At 40.6% G+C, this 15,885-nt stretch overlaps 1 protein-coding gene across 4 annotated transcripts in view; it reads left to right on the top strand.

Annotated features, from left to right (window-relative positions):
• Positions 1 to 14,840, top strand: part of rasgrf2a (Ras protein-specific guanine nucleotide-releasing factor 2a) — a 34,600-nt gene extending 19,760 nt beyond the window's left edge. Inside the window, exons 7-29 of one of the 4 annotated variants that reach the window (XM_035184645.2) lie at positions 438 to 631; positions 1,035 to 1,144; positions 1,236 to 1,354; positions 1,460 to 1,623; positions 2,627 to 2,693; positions 2,788 to 2,924; positions 3,085 to 3,167; positions 3,997 to 4,245; positions 4,474 to 4,566; positions 4,657 to 5,165; positions 5,987 to 6,109; positions 6,213 to 6,302; positions 6,461 to 6,567; positions 8,444 to 8,556; positions 9,650 to 9,710; positions 9,827 to 9,856; positions 10,094 to 10,197; positions 11,714 to 11,798; positions 11,981 to 12,178; positions 12,267 to 12,346; positions 12,428 to 12,545; positions 12,750 to 12,818; positions 12,926 to 14,840. In XM_035184645.2, coding sequence (XP_035040536.1) covers positions 438 to 631; positions 1,035 to 1,144; positions 1,236 to 1,354; positions 1,460 to 1,623; positions 2,627 to 2,693; positions 2,788 to 2,924; positions 3,085 to 3,167; positions 3,997 to 4,245; positions 4,474 to 4,566; positions 4,657 to 5,165; positions 5,987 to 6,109; positions 6,213 to 6,302; positions 6,461 to 6,567; positions 8,444 to 8,556; positions 9,650 to 9,710; positions 9,827 to 9,856; positions 10,094 to 10,197; positions 11,714 to 11,798; positions 11,981 to 12,178; positions 12,267 to 12,346; positions 12,428 to 12,545; positions 12,750 to 12,818; positions 12,926 to 13,021 — 2,999 coding nt within the window. In that variant the 3' untranslated portion in view covers positions 13,022 to 14,840. The remainder of the gene's footprint in view (positions 1 to 437; positions 632 to 1,034; positions 1,145 to 1,235; positions 1,355 to 1,459; positions 1,624 to 2,626; positions 2,694 to 2,787; positions 2,925 to 3,084; positions 3,168 to 3,996; positions 4,246 to 4,473; positions 4,567 to 4,656; positions 5,166 to 5,986; positions 6,110 to 6,212; positions 6,303 to 6,460; positions 6,568 to 8,443; positions 8,557 to 9,649; positions 9,711 to 9,826; positions 9,857 to 10,093; positions 10,198 to 11,713; positions 11,799 to 11,980; positions 12,179 to 12,266; positions 12,347 to 12,427; positions 12,546 to 12,749; positions 12,819 to 12,925) is intronic. The other 3 variants (XM_035184646.2, XM_035184647.2, XM_035184648.2) reach the window with 3 other exon arrangements.
• The last annotated feature ends 1,045 nt before the right edge of the window (positions 14,841 to 15,885 follow it).

A 15,885-nucleotide genomic window follows, 5' to 3' on the forward strand; every position in this document is an offset into this window, starting at 1 on the left:
CTTTTAAAGTATTTCCAAGCAAAGCTGTATGCAGATTTTGTGTTGTAGGCTAACTAAGTTGGCTAACTTGAGTTTTTGAACAAGTGCCCACTGCAGACTCTAGCAACTGCATCCAAATGGGCGGACATTAAAGGGGGGGAAATTCACCCCATCTACTCAGTGAGCAATATATACCATCATGCATTGCGCTTGTGGCGGAGAGATGAGAGGAGCGAGAGCAGCAGGAACAGCCCGACCTGTCGTTTAAATGTAAATAGAAGCAAAGAAGTGACAGGCTTAGGGTTAAATGAAACGTCAGTCTCTGGCTCATGTCACACTCACATGAACTGAAACCCAACGCCTTCTGGAAGGAGGGAAATCAGTGTAAAAACTTGTTGCGTGCTGTGGGAAACATCACACAGTACTTTTGAGTGTTGTCTTTTCTGTTTCACACGCAGCCGACCTGTTTGACATCCTGCTGCCCATGCTGAACATTTACCAGGAGTTTGTGCGTAACCACCAGTACAGTCTGCAGGTGTTGGCAAACTGTAAGCAGAACAGAGACTTTGACAAGCTGCTGAAACAGTACGAGTCCAACGCTGCCTGCGAGGGCCGCATGCTGGAGACGTTCCTCACTTACCCCATGTTCCAGGTAGTGCTCACGGTTTAACCTCAGACATTGTCAATGAAGACCTCTATTAGCTACTATAACAACAAAAGCTCCTTCAGTGAACAAAGGAAACAAATTCTCAATAAGTCTTAACAACATTATGATAAAAGTTTGAGCTTTGATGAGCTCTCGTGCACTAAATCATGCACCTTCTTCTACAGTGGTGTAATGGCACCTGACTGGAGAATTAGATTCACCTGCTGTTTATCTCAATGAAGCTTATATTTGTAACAGTAGTCGATGGAAAATATACTAGTGTCCTACTTAAGAGTCATGTTAAAAAAGGCTAGTGTTGAAAAGACGTCATCATTGGTGAGCTAACGTGAATTAGGTTGGATGTTTTGTGCATGCGTGTATGATAATGTGTTTTGATTCGACATATTAGATTCCACGGTACATCATCACTCTCCATGAGCTGCTGGCACACACACCTCATGAGCACGTGGAGCGCAAGAGCCTGGAGTTTGCCAAATCCAAACTGGAGGAGCTGTCAAAGTAAGTGTGTGCACTTTCCATAGATATGAAGGGATAACTTGACTATGATGATGATGATGATGATGATGATGATGATTGGTCGTGCTGTCAGGATGATGCACGATGAAGTGAGCGACACGGAGAACATCAGGAAGAATCTGGCGATAGAGAGGATGATTGTCGAGGGCTGTGACATCCTGTTAGACACAAGCCAGACCTTCGTCAGACAAGGTGAGCCGCCTCACCTACAACACAACACCATCTCTCTCTCTCTGACGCCACCAAATCCTTTATGACCATTCTCCATCTCTTTTAACTCACTCTCTCTGTGGCCAGGCTCTCTCATCCAGTTGCCGTCCAGCAGCGAGCGGGGCATGCTCAGCAAAGTGCGCCTGGGCTCCCTCTCGCTGAGGAAGGAGGGAGAGAGGCAGTGCTTTCTGTTTACCAAGCACTTCCTCATCTGCACCCGAACATCTGGAGGAAAGCTCCACTTGCTCAAGGTCAGCCTCACCTGTCCACAGATGTTCATTCCGCTACACTGGAAATAACCGTCTCAATGAGTTCTGCAGATTTTTGTTTCATTTATGTAAATTCAAAATGTCTGTTTCGCCTTTCTTCAACACCTGTTGCTAATTTTCATAGCCTAATGAGGCATTGAATGTAAAGTCAAATGAATGTGTGTCTCACTGCACACACACACATGAGTCAGATGCATCCTCCAGCCAATTTTAACTTCTCACAGACACATTCAAATATGCATGAATTAGGAGTCCATACACAAAATGATGTTACATGCAATACTTACAAAAATGAATTTTTGATCGGAGTTCAATCTTTTAACATAAATACATAATAAGTTTGGAGGTTTTCCTGTAGCATCACGCTAACATTAGTAGATGCAATTGATGTTCATATTACTGCCTTTCTTCAACACTACTTCAATCATGAATTAATATTTATTATAGTTAAGAGTTTATAGGCAGCATTTATATTTATTTTTTATGATACATATAAAAATAAATTTTAAGGAGCCGTCATAAAATATTGTCTTTGTTACAAAGTACAAATTTGTCCATACATTATTATCAGAGTAAATTGATCATTTATAATTTTATTATTTATATTAGTATCGGTAAAGGCCTAAAAAAAATCCAGTATGAATTGAGTTTAGTCAGTATTTCAGAAACACTGATTTCTACGTGATCATTGCCATGTAGTGCACTGAATGCCGGGAAAAAATGCCACAAAGACTACAATTTTTTAGATTCTTATGCTACCATCTTACACATACAAAACATAATTTTCTTATACCAGTTTATTGAATTAGTTGCGAAGATTAGTCGACTGACTGAAAGATGAATTGGCAGCTGTTATGATGTACGATTATTCATTATAGTAAAGTTCTCAACATTTTATTTCTATGTCTAAATCACAGAATCTCATCATGTTCTCTCAGGTTGTAAATACGAGTAAATCTGTTCTTTTTTTCCCCATCACCAACAGCAAGGAGGAACGTTGTCTCTGATCGAGTGTACTCTCATTGAAGAACTGGATGCCAGTGATGAGGACTGTGAGTAGCTGTATTCCAAATCCTACCTGAGCCTGACGTTTATTTCCAGTCCAGTGTCAGTTAACTGAGCTGCGGGCCTGTGTTCATTTTGTAGACAACGCAGCAGGTCAGGGCTTCAACCATCTGGAGTTTAAAGTTGTGGTGGAACCTCCTGACGGCCAGTGCTTCTCTGTTGTCCTCCTGGCTCCTTCCCGCCAAGAAAAGGCTGCGTGGACCAGCGACATCAGCCAGGTACGATGAGATTGTGTGTCTCAAAGCTGGTGGATCAGCAGCACACAAGGCAAATGGATTTTAAATGATGAGAAGAAGTCAAGTAACCCGGATTTCTGATCCCAGATGTGGGATTAAAGAGAACTGACTGAGTCTCGTGTGTCTCTGCTCTCTGTCTCAGTGCATTGATAATATCCGATGTAACGGCTTGATGACCAGTGTGTTTGAGGAGAACTCCAAAGTTTCTGTGCCGCACATGATCAAGTAAGAAAAGAGGATTTTCTGACATTTTAATATGGAGGAAGATTTCAAACTGTAACAGTGGAGATTATTTTGTCCGATAATCTCTATATTTCTGTTTTGTAATCAGGTTTTGTTTTGCTGAAAGTATTTTGTCCTTACTGTGTGATACAGATTTAACTTATTGTAACTGAATGAATGAGTGAAATGTTGCAACACACAAACAAAAATAATCCTTTTTTATTTATTTTAAAAAATCCATATTTTTAATTAAAAATAGACATGAATACAGGTACAACATCAGACATTACTTCCATTAATTTAAATAATCAACAATTCAATTGTCTGTCAGTCTTTTTCATACAGCTATGATGAATGTATCCCACCACTCTCCCCGTACTTAAGCCTGATGTAACTTTCCCCTCTGGGCCATAGAGCTCCTTTGTTTCCACAAATACTCACCACAGCACAAAATGTGGATTAATCCACTGCTGAAAATAGTCCTCAATCACTGCACTGTTTCCACATGAGTAGCGTTTGCTCAAAACTAGAGTGAGTAGCTGCAGAGCAGGAAATCACTGCACAGTAGTTTAGCGTAATCCTGTTAAGTAGCAGACAAACAAACAGACGGACGAAAACACAACCTCAATGGCAGAGGTGACAAACACACCAGAAGACAAAGACACATAGATTTGTGATTAGTTTTTTGTTTTTAAACATGATTTGCTTTCAATAGGCTTGAAGCTGAACGCCTGTGAGAGAAGATCTGTTCAAAAGGAGAAAAAAGTAGAACATCCTTAGTTTTTAACTCAACGTGGAGAATAGTAACGACCGTGGTATTTTTCTCCTCAAGGTCTGATGCTCGCCTGCATAAAGACGACATTGACATCTGCTTCAGCAAGACTCTCAACTCCTGCAAGGTTCCACAGATCCGATACGCCAGCGTGGAGCGTCTGCTGGAACGGCTGACAGATCTGCGCTTCCTCTCCATAGATTTCCTCAACACCTTCCTCCACACTTACAGGATCTTCACCACGGCTGCCGTGGTCATCGACAAGCTGGCCGTCATTTACAAGAAGCCATTTACCTCCATACCTGTCAGGTACAACGGACCACTGATTCTGTGAATGTAACATTTATCCATTGTCATTCCCCCTCCTCTCATTGAACAGACTCATGCATGGCAGCCCACAGTACATCTTATCGTTCACTCCATCTTTCCATTTCAATGTTTTCTACTCCTCCTTTCTTCATCTGTCACCCTGCCATACACCTCCTCCTCCTCCTCCTCCTCCTCCTCCTCCTCCTCTTCGTCCTGTCACTGTCACAGGGTCGAGCAACATTCATGTGATCGTCTGTCCATCATGTCCCTCTGTCCTGACTACAGTCTGAAGATCACGCAGCTTGCATTGGACCAGACCAAGTAAACACCATGAGTAGGACTGGTGACTGACTTGAACCAACTTTTGTGAAAGATGTAGCGACAACTATCAGCTCTTTCTCTGTCCCTCAGGTCTCTGGAGCTCTTCTTCGCGACCAACCAGGGCACGTGGGGAGCGGACAACTTGAACAACAAATCCCCGAGGCTCTGCCGCAAGTTCTCCTCTCCCCCTCCCCTCTGCATCCCCTCTCGCACCTCCTCCCCCGTCCACTGCCGTAAGCTCTCCCTCAGCTCCCAGATCAGTGCGAAAGTGGGAGCCTTGGACTTGTCTCCTACCCCCTCGTCCTCTGCAGCCAACTCCCCCACCTCCAGTCACTGCCCCTCCATCTCCTCTCCTCCTCCAAGCTCAACCCGGCCCCCTTCCGGCTTTTCCTTCCCTCCTCACACCTCCACACGCTCTCCCAGCTTCCCCCAGACCTCTGGGATGTCGTCGCCGCCCCCCATCTCCACCAAGGCCCCACTGGACCTCAGCCGTGGTCCCAGCTCCCCAGACCTGAGCCCAGCTGCAGGGGAGGACATCAGCGGAGAGATGCCTCGCATCGACGCCTTCTGTGGGAAGCTGAGGCGAAGCATCCGCAGGGGTGCGTAGCCGCAACAGAGGAGCATGTGATTCACACTCAGTCAATCCCATGTGAACATCAGCACATGTGTGTGCACACACCTTATGTGTCCACTCACACATACTGTTGTTCTGTTATGATGTTGTGTTTTAGAAACAGGTAAATGCATAAAGTTTAGATAGCTCATCTTTCCTCTTACATCTAATTTTAAATAAGAGCCACCTACAGCAAAGGTGACATCAAGTTCTGAAAGTATGAATAGATACATTTATTTCAATATTATACTTGAATCGGACACATCACAGATACAGTCTGTCAGCAGAAAAACAACTCATGAACGAGAGACATAAATGGGTCACCATTACCCTACAGAGGAATAATAGAGCTCTTAGATCACCATCTGGCTGCAGCGTGTTCACTATGACAACAGTGGCAGAGCACTGGGTCAGGTTGTAGAGGAACGGAAAATAAAGAGATAAATAAAGTGGCTTCTGAGAGGAAAATGACATCTTGGATGGGTGAATAACAAAATTCAGCAGGTTGTGATTCAGTATTTCCAAGATACAGATGAGCAACACACTGTCATGATACTCCGACATGGACAATGACGTTTGCATTATATCAAACATGTTGTAATTATCTGTATTCTTTTTGTCCATATAGTTTTTAACTTGGTGATAAAATTGATCCTTAATTGTTTAGAAAAGTGAGAATGCATCTGTTTGATTATTTATCATGTGTTTGGGTTTGTCGTTAACAGACAATAACGTCTGTTGATTACAGAACTGATCATATATCACATAATCAATACAGATGTTTTGTGACTTCTTTTTTCCCAACAGCTGTCTTGGAGACAGTATCTCTGGACAAGTTTCTTCCTGAAATGCCTGCTAGCAGCGAGCCGGGCGACATGTCTCCCTGTCGATCCCCTTCGACGCCGAGGCACCTCCGCTACCGACAGTCAGGTGGTGCAACATGGACCCACACATCTCATTCTACGCACGCAGAGCCGGCAATGTGCCGCTGTGTCTCTGTCTGGTGTTTTACACTGTTTCTAATGTCTTGCAGTCTCACCAGGAGAGAACTCTCGCTGTACAATGTCGCCAGCTTCTGCGTTTGCCATCGCCACCGCTGCTGCTGGGCATAGCAGCTCCCAGGGTGAGCACGCCAAGAGAAGGTCAAAAAGACCCACAGCTGGGGCAGAGAAATGCTGTTTCGTTGGAACTTTAGCTCCAATGTTTGCCAGTAATTAAAGTTAGTCAGCTGTTAAATTGTGTGAAATCGTTAGCCTGATCTTTTCATTTGATTTCTCCCAGGTTTCAGTAATTCTGAGAAGACCTGTGACAAAGAATTCATCATCCGCAGAGCTGCAACCAACAGAGTTCTCAATGTGCTGAGACACTGGGTTTCCAAACACTCCCAGGTGAGTCCACACAGCGTGAACAGATTCTGAGAGAGGTCATCAGTGAGACCGGGTAAATCAAAATAAATAGATACAAGTTTAAAAGGGTACAAGATAAACCTGGAATGACTTGAGAGCTTTTGAAATCAACACAAAAAGGGTTTTTTGTGCTTTAAATGGCAAAAATGGCCAAAGTAAAGAGTTAAAACAGGTTCATTATCCCATGAAGGAAAGCTGGTAGCCCAGAACAGACAACACTAGGTCCTCTCAGATTTTTATGTTGCCTGATGTTGCCATAGGTTTTCCTACATACGCATTCACTTGGTTCTTGTTGAAATGTCAAACACTGCACCACAAGATGTCAGTAAATCCTACAGGCTGGTCCTTTAACTTTTATTTCAAAATTGGGATCTTAATGTCTCTCCTGGCTGTGCATCTCCTCATGCAGCCAGACCACTGCCACTAGCTGATGCGACTTGTTGGTTGACAGACGTCTGTCAGTGGTTTAGTGCGGTCACATACAAATTCACATTTAATTGTATTTTCACAAGTTTCCAGCATCTATTTATTTTGAGTTTAAAAATGTTGTAGATAAGCTTTAATGATTGTGAGGATGTTTTCTACCCCAACGCCCTGCGCCTGTCCTCGACTGTTTGTTTACAATACCACTTTACTATTAACCCTGGTTCTTCACAGCTCTGTAAAGAAGCTTGTGTCTACTTCTCTGTCCATGACATGACTTAGAGTTCACCTGAAAGAGTCTGTTGTGATCTGTTTTCATTGCCATCAGCCCCCCCCCCCCCCCTGTCACTATTCCCTGGTGGAGGTGCTCTTTGCTCTGCGTGTCTTTTCTCCCACCCAGGAAGCATGCAGAAAGGTCAGCCTCGTCCCTAGGGATACTACAGGACGATCATTTTCATTCCAGATTATATAAGATTCTATTTCTGTACCTGGATGTTGTGTGAAAAGTGAACATTTATTATTTGTTCTGATTGATTGAAAACGTGGTTCCGGCTCCATGTGGGAGACCTCGCGGTTTGTGGGCAGTGATGAGTGCTGAAGTGTTAAATAGTTCTTACATTGAGTGGGTGAGTGTCGTGGGGCAAACTAATATAAAACTAATATAATCATGAAGATCTTATCATTGTACAAAAAGGTAGTCAAACTTTACTTTACTTGTACTTTACTTACTTACTAAATTAAATGAATGAATATGAGCACAATGGTTCATATTAATGTACCAGAGTTAGCCTTTAAAACATAATTTCATCTGCGGTCCCCTGGCAGGTTGATGTTCAGAAGAAAACAAACAAACAGTAAACAAATGAACAAACAAGCAGACAACAAACTTGCAGCTAACACTTAGACACGCATAACAAACCCATAATCACATATACAGACACAAAGCACAACCAGTTCATAGAATGACAGTCTATATTATAGTATATACATAGACAAAAACACATAGGCACATGGACAGCACAAATATCCAAAGGATTAGAAAACGCTAAGTGGGTGAGTGAAAAACCCACAGTATTCAACAGTTAGTAAAAATTTGACAATTAAAAGGAGGAAAAGAATTAAAATAAGAATGAATACGAATTAAAATGACGATGACAAAACTATTGCAGATGATGACATGTTTGAGTATCCAGTAACCATTGTTTTACAGAACTGGAGAATTAGTTTATAGTTGTGATTTTCTAGTTAGTTCTATGAGTACAGTGTTCCAGGTATGTGCTGCTCGATGAGTCTGATTGTAAAAGGTAGTTCTACAATCTCCTCTAGTGGTTGATGTGTTTTTAATTCAGTTTGATGAGCTCAAGTGCAAATGTGCAATCATGTGGCATAACTGTAACTCAGTTACATAATGTGTATACATGTGTTTGTCCATCAGGACTTTGACATGAACAGTGAACTGAAGATGGGGGTGATCAGTCTCCTGGAGGAGGTGCTGCGGGATCCAGACCTGCTGCCGCAAGAGAGGAAAGCTACAGCAAACATATTAAGGTGCAGAGTCCCCACACTAAAACTTTATCCATTCATAACGAAAATAGGAAAATAGAAACTGCATTTTAAACTAATTAAGGTTTATGGGGACATTATTTGCATATATTTGTGGTTAATTGTCCCCCGTTCCACAAACAAGAATTTAATAATTATTGTATTATGTTTTTCTGCTGTTATATCAGTTCTTTTGATTTCCTTTAATAACATGACACCATTGAATGTTCTGAAAACCAATTTCAGTAAACACATGATTTTTCCAAGTTGGTTAATGACATCAAAACATCATATGCAAATGCATATATATATATAATATATGCATTTATCTTAATTGGAAATTTTAATTTCAACAAATACTTCTGTTCAAAGTGATTTACTGATCAATCTATACAATGCTTCTTTTGCTCGCCTTGTTACATTCACAAATCTCTGTATTTGTTTGTAGGTTTCTTTTTTTAATTGACCCTGTTTGATTAACATTCATCAAATCTTGGTAGTAGTTCATATTTTATTACTTCAATTTATTAAACCTAAAATCTGTATCTTGTATTTTTAAAGGAGCAACAGGAAATCCATTCATATCGGGAGCTCCTCGCATCTTTATTGTCATTTTAATACTCAGTAATACTCAATAATTTGGATGTATATATATATAAGAGGAAGATGCAATAAAAGTCTCAAGATAAAGTAAATGTGACAAACAGAGACACATCAGCAGAATCCGACTGAATTAATAGAAAGATGAAAAAAGTAGTCTTTTAAGATTAAAACTGTCGATAGTAGGATAAGACCTAATGTGGGACAGGAGACTATTCCATAGCTTAGGGGCATCAACAGCAAGCAGCATTTTAAGTTTTATATAACTTAATGTCTCTTAACAAAGATGAAATAAATAAATAAAAATGATAAAATATGAAAAATTGATTAAATAGTGTATAGAAATTGCATATTAAAACTGAAGACGTACATAGTGCAGTGTACGTGGTGTGCAAATGTGCATATTCATAGCCATTATGCTTATTTCCACCTTGTAACTCTGGTTTTGAAAGGCACTATAGAAATAAAGTTGACATAGTTCCTCTGCTTTGCTGTTCAGTGCCCTTTCTCAAGAAGACCAAGACGATGCTCAGCTGAAGATAGAGGACATATTACAAATGGTCAGTATTTCCACCTGTTATTACATCCCAGTAGGGATTTACTCATGTAGAATAGCTTTTACTAAATAAAGCTCCTAGCAACTGTTTAAATCATTTGTCTCCTGATCATGGAACAGAAAAGCTGTCCCCTGCTACACTTCATCGTGGTAAGAATCATGTTGCTCCCTCAGGGAAAAGCACCAGTTGTAGTTACCGGGCACTAGTGTCACAACCCTCAACACTGATAGCTAGTTTCCCAGTACACAAAGTTAAATTTGTGTTTGTGTGCTACCGTAGTTCTTTGAAATATTATGATAATATCATTATGTAATTCTGTAAACATTCAAATACATATTGTACAAATATTTTATTATTTGTGGTGGGTTTTGTGTGTGTGTCTTTAGGCGGAGAGTCCTAAAGCTGAGTGTTTTGAGTCTCTGTCGGCGATGGAAATGGCAGAACAGATCACACTGCTGGATCACATTGTGTTCAGGGGTATTCCCTATGAGTAAGTGCATCCACTACATCACACAAAGTGGTTTGAAACAGCAAAGTGAACAAAACAAAATAGTCAATGTAGAGAGAAACACATCTTGGTAACTCATTATTATACAGGTCTGTACTTTCCTGGCCAGTTTCATGAATGTTTCCTAGAAAAAAAACAATGTAATTTGGTACCAACAATAGTGAAAATCCACACTTCATGATATACTTAGAATTAATGATGAATCTTAAAAATTCAGCAATCTTTAAAACTTTAGTTGAACTGTTAGATTGCCATTAGCAGGACCCAAAAGCAGGCACGGTTCAAGAGATTTGGTGAATTTCACTAACACAAAGCAGGCTTACAGTTTGCAGGCAGGTAGGCCAAGAAAATCCATAACTCCAAAAACAGAATATCCAATAACTCAAGAAGCAAAATGGTAAAACAGAGAAACATACAAACTTTGTAGTTCAACTGAAAACAAAAACAGGGAAACTGGACAGATGAAAAAACAAAGACGATTGGGCAGCTCAGAGACAGACATGTGCATCACATGCTCCTTCAATGTTTATTGCAACAGTAGAACAGGTTAGTGTTTGACGTCTAGGCTCCGACTTAATCACTGCCTCAGATATGATCACATAGATATGATGGGAGTGATGAGCAAATACCTATAACCCCCCCGCCGGAGCGTACAGGTGGATGCTGGGGTGGTGGAGGGGCTGAAGCAACTGGCAGCAATACTGACACAGCAGCGGGGCAAGCAAAGGGAGTGATGGGAAATGTTCTCTGCTTAAATAGACACCTAATAAGGTGGGTGTGTATTATAGATGATTGTGGAGAGTGAGGTATGTCACATGATGTATGTCACACGATTGCTCGCAGGCGTCACTTAATGTGTGAAGTTGTTCTTCTGTTGACTTCGGTGTGTTCATGTGCTGTTAAGTTGGAATGTGGAAAAACATGGACATTGTAAAACGTGTTATATTTATGTGTTTAGAGCATTTAAACAATACATCTTTGATTTTGAATATAATAATTTGCAAGGATCAGGTGTGACAGGCTTATGAACAATTTTTAATTTGCACATTAATCATGTATTTGCTAAAAAGTAGTGTTAGGTAACATTTGACAAGTTCACATTAAAAGCTACTATTTAGAGGTGATTGTAAAATTATCTTAGTAATTTTTTTTACAAATTTGTGCGTTCAAGAAAAGAAGTCACAAAGTAAAACAGGAACTTATAAACAAAATACAAATAACTGAGATTTAAATCCAAATCTAAAAATTAAACACAAGGAAAATATCAAGTCTAATCCTAAACTCCAAACCCAATATCAAAAGGTCAAATCAAACAAGTCCAACAAAAAGATTCACAAGACAAATCAAGTCCGTCCAAAGTTCCAGACAGGGGCCGAATCATGACATGTGATCACAGCAGTTTAGGTGAAGTAGCCATCGTGCAGTGATAGCGGTGTGACCTGAGGCTGATGTGGACAAACAAGTGTGTGTACGATGCTGAAGGTTTCCTGTCCTGCAGGGAGTTCCTCGGTCAGGGCTGGATGAAGATCGACAAAACTGAGAGGACTCCGTACATCATGAAGACCAGCCAGCACTTTAATGATGTAAGACTTTGTGTTGCTCCCACTGAGTGTAACCTGGTTATGATGTTATATTCATTAGACACAAAAGCTGTCATAAGCTTTTGCAGTTTAATTTATACTGAGGTACATATTCACCATATTCCCACCGGGGTCATTTACCTTTGACGTCACATTAAGCATTTGAAGTGTCCCTCTCTCTACAGATGAGCAACCTGGTGGCGTCTCAGATCATGACCCACACTGACGTGGGCTCCAGGGCCAGCTCCATAGAGAAATGGCTGGCGGTGGCTGATATCTGTCGCTGCCTCAACAACTACAACGGCGTGCTGGAGATCACCTCAGCTCTCAACCGCAGTGCCATCTACAGGCTGAAGAAAACCTGGGCCAAAGTCTGCAAACAGGTTGATATCCCCTCATCAAATAGCTGTTATCCATCCACATGATGTTTTTTTGTGCAATTTTGTCATTTGTAAATTTGTTGCTTTCTAGACGAAGGCGCTGATGGACAGGCTGCAGAAGACGGTGTCATCAGAGGGGAGGTTCAAGAATCTCAGAGAGACTCTAAAAAAGTAAATCCACCTAATTCTCAGAGGCAGATTGTTCCATGGGTAAATCCAGTCTAAAGTTTGTATGTGTGTGTGTGTTTGTAGCTGTAACCCGCCATGTGTGCCGTACCTGGGCATGTACCTGACTGACCTGGCTTTCATTGAGGAAGGAACACCCAACTTCACTGAGGAGGGCCTGGTCAACTTCTCCAAGATGAGGATGGTAACAAGATAGTCTTCTACACATGTTGAAGCAGTGTGCACAGCACACAGTGTTTGAAAAAGAATAGCTTCTATCCATTTCTTTTCATGGTGTTACTGTGTTCAGTGAGAGTTTGACTGTGAAACCTTTAGGATCAGCTTAGAACCCTGTTATTCTAAAGCTTTGTCTTGACCTGTTGACGGAAAACTGCCTCTGCTCTCTCAGATTTCTCATATCATCCGGGAGATTCGTCAGTTCCAGCAAGCACCTTACAGGATAGAGCACCAACCCAAGGTGCGTCCAAAAAATACCTTTGAAACCACTGCCCTTTAACATTACAATTTTCTTTTTGTGGAATGAATGATTGAATTTTAACTGTCTCTTCCGTTCCCCCCCCCCAGGTGACTCAGTTCCTCCTGGATAAGACGCTAGTGATGGATGAAGATACCCTCTATGAGCTGTCACTGAAGATTGAACCCCGGGTACCACCTGGCTAGTCACATCTTTAAATACACACAAACAACCATGTTTTCCAGCATAAACACAGGCCAACAATTTAAGATAAGGCAGGAAACACTGCAAGTTATTGTGCTTAGGAAACTCAGGAGAAAATGTGCCTTGTTGTATGAATATCTGATGTGTATATTATAGTAAACAGAATGGACTGTGAAACATACACAACTCTGCCATACAATCGTACAGTAATGACTGTAGAAACAACATGTTAGCTACTGAAAGTGGCACTAGAAAGTAACCAGTTGCTGCTACCACACTGTACATACCAAACAATCTGCCTCTGTAGTCTTGCACATATACATGACCGATGAGTTTTGTATTGTTCGTATGATCATGGCCAGATGAACCTGCTTGAGGGACCAAGTGAGCTGCTGGGCCCGTGTTAACCGTCCCTGTGTGACGTGTACAATGTCTGTATGCTGGTATATTGCGAGGCCCCACTTCGCGGTGTGGCTGCTTCCGAATTCATTTCCCAAGACGCACCATGGAAGCTCAGCAGCTACACGGGATGTAAACGTATGTTGTGGTCATTTCTTTTGTTTTCTATGTGACAACAAAACACATGACACCAGCCTTTAGAGACACAACCCATAATGCTAAATTCTCTGTAGTGGACTGTGTTCCAGTCGTATCCTCTAGAATTTTCCTAAAGAATATCTTACATAAAATGTTTCATTTTCAGGCAAATACTGTCTGGGGAAATAAGGTCATTTTTTAAAATCTAATTTGCATCACATATTCTGCTATTTTTATTGTTGACACCATGCAAACATTTTCCCCACAGAACATTGTTCCTGGGAGCTTTTATAAAGAAATAATAATGGTCTTGACAACCAAATGTCTTCAACACAGGGTTTTTGGGATCTGAGAGTCTGGGTCCTTGGCTGAGTGTGTCACTTGTTAATCCAGCCTGTTGTGTGAAGGATTTGTATGTGTAGACATACACTGGGTTACCTAAACAGCTGTACAGAGTACAGTTCAAATATTTAATCTACCTGAATTTGTACTGACTCGTATGTCTGTTAGTGTTGTTGATGCTCACAGTCACAGGAGATGTTGGCTTGGGCTTCATTTCAACATTTTTATATCTGCATTCATTTGTTAACACAATTTTTTGTGTTGTTCCAGCTTATATTCTGTTGCATGTTACAGCAAAAATTGCTTGAAAACATTCCAAAACTGAAAATGTGCTTTTCACAGATAGAAGACATTGTTATTCATCTTGACAATCAAAAACACATCAATGGCTTCCAATCACGTCTGTTCTTCTTATATTAGTCATTTTGTACAGAAAGGTTTCTGACTTTATATCTTCATGTCTGCTCTTTTTTAAAGAATCGGCCTAAAGGTTTCTGACATTCTACAAAACCCAACAACTATAGTTATTTTCTATGTATCACTATTATTATTAGTTCCTTGTCATGTGATCATTTAATCATATTTTAAACTTGGTTGTCTTATAAGTAAAATAGTAATGTCTAACTATTGATTTTGAATGAAAGTCTAGACTCTAAACTTGTTTCTAGCATGAATATAGCATGTTCTCCCCTCTTTCCTCCAGATTACTGTCATCCTGGTAGGAGACTGTTACAGAGTTTTATTAGGTTTATTCATTTTTTTGTCCCGTTCCTGATGTCAGGAATCTTTAAAGCCCTTTAATGTACAAGACCCTTGATTTCGTATACTACTGTATTCTTTGAAATTCTACTTCTGCTGTTTTATTTTCCCATTCATTTCTTTGTGTAATGTACAGATATTGACACTCCAGGCTTAAAAATAAAAGCAAAATTTTAATTTTAATACAGTTGCAAGTTGTTGTCATAATGAATATAGTGGAGACACCAAGTTATCAACAAAGGATACACAGAAAAAACAACTTAACACAGAAAACACAACCAAACACAAAAAAACACAACCAAACACCGGAAACATTTAAACAAACAAACAAACAAAAACTTTCAATCCTGGGAAACACAACCAAACACAGACAAAACTACTTAACACAGAAAACACAACCAAACAAGAAATGGCAACGAAACACTGAAAACAAACAAATAACAAAATTGCAATATCGGGAAACACAACTAAACGGGGCAAACACAAACAAATACAAAAAACAACTAAATACGCTCAACAACCAAAAACGTAAAACACAACCAAGAACGAAAATATAACCAAAAACAAAAAAACAACCAAATGCAATAAACCCAACCACACGCAGGAAATGCAACACAGCCAAATACTGAAAAACAACCTGTTGGTTTTTCAATGAAAGGCTGGAATCCACACATTCAGAACGCTGACTTGGAGGCACAAGGTTTTAAAGTGTTCAACATAAAACCTGTAAAGGGGAATGAATGAATCAGCAGAATGGATGTGTTCAGAGTCCAGGGTTCCAGCAGGTGATGATTTCCAACCAGTCCAGAGCAGGTGGAGGAGCGGGCGGGTGTTCCAACACAAGAGCTCAGCAGCAGTCTGCAATGAGGCTGCTATTGTCAGGCAGGAAGATGATCCTATATAGGCACAGGTGAAATAGACTTACCCTTTAACCAGCATAGACCTTCATCAAATTGTATTTGTATAGCCCATATTCACAAATAGCAATATGCCTCATAGGGCTTAGCAAGGTGCGACATCCTGTGCCGTTAACCCTCAGCTAGAGTAAGGGAGAACTAACGTATTAAGAGGTTAAACCTCACAGAGACTCACATGTGAGGAATCCCTCTACCAGGACGGACAAGAGTGTCATAGATGCTTTGTGTAGCACATCAACAAAATAATGATATTAACAACATTGATGAGATGAGTTTATACGAAAGAAAATGTCTGACAGAGATGAAGGGAG

Source organism: Hippoglossus stenolepis, chromosome 18, assembly GCF_022539355.2.
Source record: "Hippoglossus stenolepis isolate QCI-W04-F060 chromosome 18, HSTE1.2, whole genome shotgun sequence".
NCBI lineage: Eukaryota > Metazoa > Chordata > Actinopteri > Pleuronectiformes > Pleuronectidae > Hippoglossus > Hippoglossus stenolepis.